This window comes from Coffea eugenioides, chromosome 5, assembly GCF_003713205.1.
Source record: "Coffea eugenioides isolate CCC68of chromosome 5, Ceug_1.0, whole genome shotgun sequence".
Taxonomy (NCBI): Eukaryota; Viridiplantae; Streptophyta; class Magnoliopsida; order Gentianales; family Rubiaceae; genus Coffea; species Coffea eugenioides.
In genome coordinates this window covers 30,617,550-30,625,083 of record NC_040039.1, presented here as the reverse complement: position 1 = coordinate 30,625,083, position 7,534 = coordinate 30,617,550, and the positions used below count along the sequence as shown (strand labels likewise).

The following is a 7,534-nucleotide window of genomic DNA, read 5'->3' as shown; positions in this document are numbered from 1 at the left end:
AAGGGACTATAGATCGAATTATATAAATTTGATTTGATATTTTTGCCCCTTAAAAATGATTACATGTAAGGCATGTGATAAATTCTAACAAAAAATTAGTCGGAAACCTAGGTAAGGACCAAATTTAACCAATGTGAATTTGTAAGGGATGTAAAATTATACTTTTAAAAGTAAAGAATGAAAAAAATCATTTTACAAAATATGAGGGACGTTTTTAACGATTTTCCCTCTTTTAAAAGTAAGAGATGAATACATAAAAACATTTAGCATAGCTCCTCGCAAACTTTATCTGAACTCATTCTCTCTTCCTTCTCTCTCATCTGTTTCTCAACTAGAAGTCTAATATTAACATGGATGGCACCAGTGCAGCCCTGAACTTAGCTCTTCACAGAAAAGAAATGCTTTAGAATCAAGCAACAATGTCAGAATAATTTGGTCGAAAGAAATGTTTCCAGTCCAATCAAGCACCTGAAATTTTCTGTTGCAGTAGCAGATTACGTGCTTAGTGAACGATACTCACAATGTGTAATTAGAAGTAGATACTTGAGTTAAATTAAATTTGTAAACTACATAGTTTCATGAAAACTCGATGTTTAATCTTCAGCTACAACTTGTTTCATATTGATCCTTTCACCTGGACAATTTCTATAGCAGTTTAAAGTTAATATAAAGATCAACAACCCCAGCTTGTCAATGAAATACTCTTCCTCTAGCCGTAATCATTTGAATGGAATCTTTAATCCAAATTTTAAGGCATAGATATGTGAAGACATTTCATCACTAGGCTTCATTCTCGAAAATGTTTTCATAATAAACATGAAAATGTTTGAGGGGACAAGAGGTATGATATTATGAATTTTTTGTTAAAACCTGTGGTGCAAAACAAAGATTTTAAAACATTTTGGGAGAGAGGTGATAAGTGACTAATTTACGTAATAATTGTATGATATTTTATATTATTTTTAGTCACTTTTGTTATATTATTGGAAGAAAATGAATTATTTTGGCTATAATTGGTGAATAAATGTTTTTAAGTGATTAAATGAGGTTTTTATCACTTTTTACTTGGATTTTGTGTATTTTGACAGTTTTGATGCATTTTCGTATTTCGGCTATAACTTAAGCTACAGTGATCGGATTAAGATGATTCTTGAACCAATTTGAAGATAAGAGATAGATCTACAACTTTGGTGAAGACATCTAAATCCAGTTTGAAGGTTTTCCAGGTCAAAATGCCGAATTACAATAGCAAATTTCTACTGGTCGAAACTGGAACAGGGCAATAAGCAGGTAAGGGTATTTTGGTCATTTCTCAGCCTACACAGATCCAAATGAGGTGATTCTTGATGCATTGGAAAGCTAACTAAAAGGGCTACAAGTTTCATGTTTTGGTCAAGAGCTAAATCAGCTTTTATCATCAAGAAAAGTTCAGTGGAAGTTGATGCAAAATCGGAGCAGAGCTGGAAATTGAACCAGAAGTGACCAAATGGTCACTGTATCAATCCGGCCGGAATTTGGCCGGATTTAAGGCCGGATTTCTGGCCGGATTGCGGTCAGAAAAGGCTGCTCTGTACGCGTAAAACTCAATTTCACTCCCACCAACTCACATTGGATGCTAGACATGTGAGAGACATTACCAGCTGTAAGGAGAAAGTGTAAAGCTTCATTCCTTGACCATTTTCATCATAAAAAAATAGCCAAATTCATTGTAAGAGGGAGGTTGGAGTTCATAGCAGAAAATAGAAGAGAGCTACGGGAGAAAGCTTGAAGCTGCAGAAATGTAGCTCTTTCATCTCTCTAGCGTTAGTTTAGCTTAGTATAGTGTAGTATAGTCTGTCCATTCTTGTTTATTATCTAGATTAGGATGAAGATGGAGGATGAAGAAGGCAAGGAAGAAAGCTCATGTGACAAGGGTTGTATTCCTTCCAAACTCTTTATCTTTTGTACTTGATTCCAAGTTTAGTTAATATACAAGTTCTGGATTTTGTGTTTAATATGTGTATCTAAAGTTTAAGCCTTGGGTTTGGTTGAACTTTCTATAATTGTTAGTGTTTATTATTTGGTTATTTGACTGCTATGATTTGAGCAAGTTATTTAGCACTTTGGCTTCTTAAATCATGATTAATCTGGTACCATTGATTGTGATTATCTAAGGTGTTATTTCTGCAATGAAAATTGAGACTTAACACTAGTTCAAGAAGTGCTAAACATAGGGAGTACACTCACGAAAGTAGAGGTGCACCTATGTGGTTTTTAGTGATTCATTTCATGTAATTTCACTGAAGAAATGAACTTGTAGCTAATTTCATAACCATGAGAATAGGTATGAATTAGTTATAAGTATAATTGATTCACTACGAAAGTAGGATTCAAATGCATAAGGAAATTTCACCATAATTAGCCTAGATGTAGTAATTAATGATCCAAATATAGCACTTGCATGAGTAGTTGGGGATACCATAACCTAAGGAGCTTTCATTTGTCATTTTGTATAATTTCAGTAGGATAAATTTGTTATAATTCATTGATAGTCTAAATAATAGAGAAGCTTTAGTAATACCGGTAATTGTTCACTCTTCCTTGTGGGATCGACCCGATATATACCCTAAACTACTAGTTGATCTGTATACTTGCAGTGAACGGGTGTAATTTGGTATTTTTTAGCTTGCACGTATGTAAAATACCCGTCAAGTTTTTGGCGCCGTTGCCGGGGAAGATTTGGCAATATCGGTGTGAAGAGCAACTTTATTAGTTTAGACATAATATTAGTTATATTGTGAATGTTATTTTCTGTTATTTTAGTATTTTATATGTGTATGTGTTTTATCACCTAGTCTTCTTACTAATTTTGCTCTTAAGTTGTTTAAAAGCAATTTTAGGTAATGAGGAGGGTAGGTCAATTTGGAGGACAATGCTTGAGAAGTGCAAGATTGGCAATGGATGGTTATGAAGTGCAAAGCTCCTTCAACAGAGGTAACCAAGAATTTACTGAATGTATGTCTTTTGAAGATGGTTTAAGGTGCTTAAAGGCAAAATTTGATGTAATTAAGTTACAAGTTCAAATGGACACCATGATGCATGAAATTGAGCAGAGGAGGAATGTTAATGTTTTTAATTCTTATCAAGTGATTTGTGACTTGTGTGGAGGTTATCATGCTACTAATACATGTATGCAAGCACAAAATGTGGATTATTATGATGAATTAGAGCATTACAATCCTTGTTTTGATCAATATAGTGCTAATTGGAGCAATTCTCCTGCTTATGGTTGGAATAATCAATGTACTTATAGTGATAATTCATATTTTTATGATCACCAACCTGAAAGTGTCCAATATGAATCAAAATCATCTTGGGAGTTGGCAATAGAAAGAGTAGCTAATGATTCTAAGCCATCTTGGGAGTTAGCTTTAGAAAAGCTAGCAAATGCAACTTCCGATCGTTTTGATAGGATTGAAGAAAGAATAGATGAATTAGCTTCTCACTTTGGTCGAATACATGAGCAATTGAGTGCATTGTGTGAAGTTATTTCTTCTAATAATTTGCAAAATGATCCTAGCATAAATGGTGGGAATGTTGTATGTGAAAATGGGTTGCATTTTGATGAAAATGATGAATCTCAATTGTGTTTCAATGAGCAAATGTCCATTTCACATGATAATATCTTTGGAACTAACTTTGAACCTCAAGAGGTGAGTTTTAATGACTCATTTTTCACCCCTCTTGAGGAGTGCATTGAAAGTATAGGTTCTAAAGGTATTCCTGCCCAAGATACTCTCATGACATTTCCTTTGGGAAGTTCTCAAGTGGTGTATATTCAAGGTAATATCTATGAAACACTTGGGATAGGTAAGTCACTTTCAATTCTCACATCATTAGATTATGTGGCTTTGGCTATAAAGTCACCATTTAATGATCCACCACGGCCTAAAATGGTGGATTATTCGTTAACTAAGCCTCCTTGAAAAATGAGGTGATATAGTCAAGCTAATGACTATAAACAAGCGCTAGTTGGGAGGCAACCCAACGAATTTTTTTTAGTAAGTTTAAGTGTTTAATTAGTGTTTTTGTGTGTTTTAAAGGTGGCAATGGCAATGGTTTATGCAATGTGTTTCAAGTGCAGAAGAACTTATAAGGAAGCAAAAAGGGAGTTTTCTTGTTCATTTGATCCAATTCATGCATTTGAAGTGCTTAATTCTAAAGTTATATTGATGCATGATTTCATGTTTCAAGGAGCAATTGGTTGAGAAAGCACAAATTTTATGTTTAAGGTGAGTAATAAAAAAAAAACTTTTGAAAATGGAAAGTGGAAGGAAAAACTGCAGAAATAAAAAATTTCTGCAGCAAATCCGGCCTCAAATCCGGCCATAAACTGGCCGGATTCATGGCCGGATTATCAGGGGAAGAAAAAATCAAATTTTCGGAGCTACTGCCTCATATCCGGCCGTTAATCCGGCAGGAAATCCGGCCAGTTTCTGGCCGGATATGCAGAGTTAAAAAAAAAAAAAAAAAGAGAAAGGGGGCACTGTATCAATCCGGCCAACAATCCGGCCAAATTTAGGCCGGATTAAAGGCCGGATTGAGAGGAAAAATCGAAAGAAAAAAAAAAAAAAAATTTGTGGCTACTGGCCAGTATCCGGCCGATAATCCGGCCGAATATCCGTCCGGAAACTGGCCGGATTGTGGCCGGTTTTGCGCACTAAAGGGAATCCGCGCGCGGATTCCCTCATTTCTTTTCTTCCTCCTTTCTTCAACCTCCACACACACTCACACCTTGAACACACACTACTCCTAAAAACCCTCTTTTCACCATCCAATCTCCAAACTAAATACACCAAAACATTTCTCTTTTCCTTGTGAGTTGATTCCATAGCTTAAATTCCTTCAAAAACAAGTTCTAATTCGGATTTGAGCTTGAGAAGAACAAGGGTTTCAAATTTTTGAACTCTTCATTTGGGTTCAAATTGGAGTGAAATTTTTGGGGGTTTCTTCACCATTTGCACCATTAATCATCTACCAACAAGTTTGAGGTAACAAATCTTCACCAAATGTTATCATTTGAATTTTGTCAATTTTCACTTTTTCCTATTTTTGGGCAATTTCGAATTTTTTTTCATTTTGTGAAGTTTGATGCTTTTTATGATGTTATTGAGCTTATTGATGATTATTGGTGATGTTTAACTCATGGGTTTGAGATTATTTGGTGAATTTAGCAATTTTAAGCTAATCTTGAGGATTACTTTGATTTGATCATTATTAGCTAATTTTTTTTTTTGGGGCAATTGGATTGAAGAAAATTGTATGAGAGTAATGGATTGGTCTAGGATATTTACATGCTAAATTTAGGCTTAATTAGCTTATCCTTTGATTTTTGGCATGTTTATTCTAGAAAATTTGATTAAAGTTGAATTAATGACCTTTTTAAGTCTAAACTCATGGTTAAGGTGCTTTTTAGCATTTCATTATGCTTATTTAGGTCATTAAGTTGGGAATAAGTTGTGTGATTGTTTAATTGCTTTCTCTACCTATTTGGACATTTTATGCTTAAGTGTTTTATTTGGAAAAAAATGAAAGAAGCATTTGTTGTTGATAATCAATTGTAAAGTCTTGCTTGTGAAGTTAATTGCTAATTATTATGTGAGTAAGTTGATAAGATTGGCTAATTAAAGATAAAGAGGTAAAAGTGAATGAGTTTTCATTATCTTTACTTAGCAATGTACCTATTAAATGAAGTTAACATTTAATAATTTTAATTAGGTACAATGGCTCGCACTAAGAAAGGTGCAGTGAAATCTCCTCCTCCTAACAAGAGAGGAGAAGCTTCGACGTCTAGACAACCGCGCTTGAAAAGAAAAGCAAGTAGACGTCTACAGCTTGAGGACGAGCCATCATCTGGAGAGGATACTCAACAACAAGAGGAACAAGATGCACAAGGGGACCAAGAGGAGGAAGTCCCTTATGATAAGTCGCGCTTCACCTCCGCCGAAAATGAAGCTTGGTACAATGCTAGGAGGGGAGCTAAGGTATTGGTGGAAAAGGATGTCACCTCGGATGCCGAGGAGGTCTACCATCTCAAGGCCTCCTTTGCCAAATTGGGATGGGAAAATTTCTTTAACATCCCAAACTTCTATTATGAGGAGCTTGTCCGAGAATTCTATGCAAATGTGGAGGACAAGAAGGTTTTTCACTACGACACGGAGGTGATTACTAGTACAGTGCGAGGGAGAAAAGTTCGAGTCCATAGAGCTGATTTGGAGCGCTATCTTCATGTTTCGGATGTGGGGCGCAAGGTAGATTTGAAGAAAGCCTTCAAACCCAATGATTTGGACTCTTGGAACATGCTAGAGGCACTTGTACGTTTGGGGGTTGAGTACAAGGCTACTCGAACGACGGGGCGATATTCGGTATTGACTTCATCATTTCCGGAGTCGCAACGTCTCCTTATTTACCTATTTGCCGCCAATATCATTCCGAGGGCAAGTGGAACCAATGAGGCGCGCACAAGTGACATCTATTTCTTGGATAAAATGAAGCATGGCTTAGGAAACATCCAAGGCATTCCATTGGGAAGCATTATCACCAACCACATGTGGGCTGTGGTTCGCAGTAACGACATCAAACATGCTTTCCCGTATCCTCGGTTCTTGACCTTCGAGTTTCAAAGGGTTGGAGTGGATTTTTCTAACGCTTTCCCTACAGGTCTCAAGAAGAAGGACGTCTTTACATTGGATTTTTGCAGGTTCATTTTGAAGAGTAAAGACGGCGGTGGTCCTTCAACTCAAGGAGGTGCTCAAGGGGACATTAGGCAAGAGGAGGAAGTTGAAATTGAACGAATTGAAGGGGCTCAAGGGGTTGAGACAACTACCCCGCCGGTCTCAAATGAACCGTCTTCCTCACGGCCTCCAACCTCACCTCAAGACACTCGGTCGTTTTTCAAGAAGATAATGGACAAGCTGCTTTGTGTCGAGGCTGAGGTAAAGAAAAGCCGCCAAGAGAATAAGCGGAATTCCGAGCGTATTCGTCGCATCGAGACCAAGCTGGGTATTGAAGCTCCTCCGACTCCACCATCGTCACCTGACCAAGCGACTACTTGAGGGAGTGCTCGTCTTGCAGAAATGTTTTTTTTTTCTTTTCTATTTGTGATGTTTTTAGTGATTTTCTTTATTTCTTTTTTGTGAACTAATCCAAGTGATCTTTATCTCTATTGTGATGATAGTGATTCGGACTACTAAAAGTTGGAAATTCATCACTTGGACATGGATTCGGATTGCGCAAGTTCAATTGAGCAGTATTTTCTTTTACTCTTTATTTATTTTCCTTTTTTCACATTGAGGACAATGTGAAGTTTAAGTGTGGGGGAGGAAAGTATTGAACTTGCATTTACTTGCTAGGTGATGATATTTTGTGGATTTAAATGCTTAGAAATGTTGGAATTGTGTTTGAAATGCTTGCCATGTGGATAATTGCTTGAAATTGGGTTTGTTGGCAGGGAGTTTTCATCCATTTATAAGGAGAAACTCTGTCAAAATTTTTC

General features: G+C 36.4%; 1 protein-coding gene across 1 annotated transcript; it reads left to right on the top strand.

Moving 5' to 3' along the window:
* The first annotated feature begins 4,965 nt into the window (after positions 1-4,965).
* LOC113771382 lies at positions 4,966-7,094 on the top strand. Its single transcript, XM_027315969.1, has 2 exons — positions 4,966-5,030; positions 5,758-7,094. Exon 2 carries the CDS (start codon positions 5,763-5,765, stop codon positions 7,092-7,094), a length of 1,332 nt encoding a protein of 443 aa, XP_027171770.1. The 5' UTR covers positions 4,966-5,030; positions 5,758-5,762.
* The last annotated feature ends 440 nt before the right edge of the window (positions 7,095-7,534 follow it).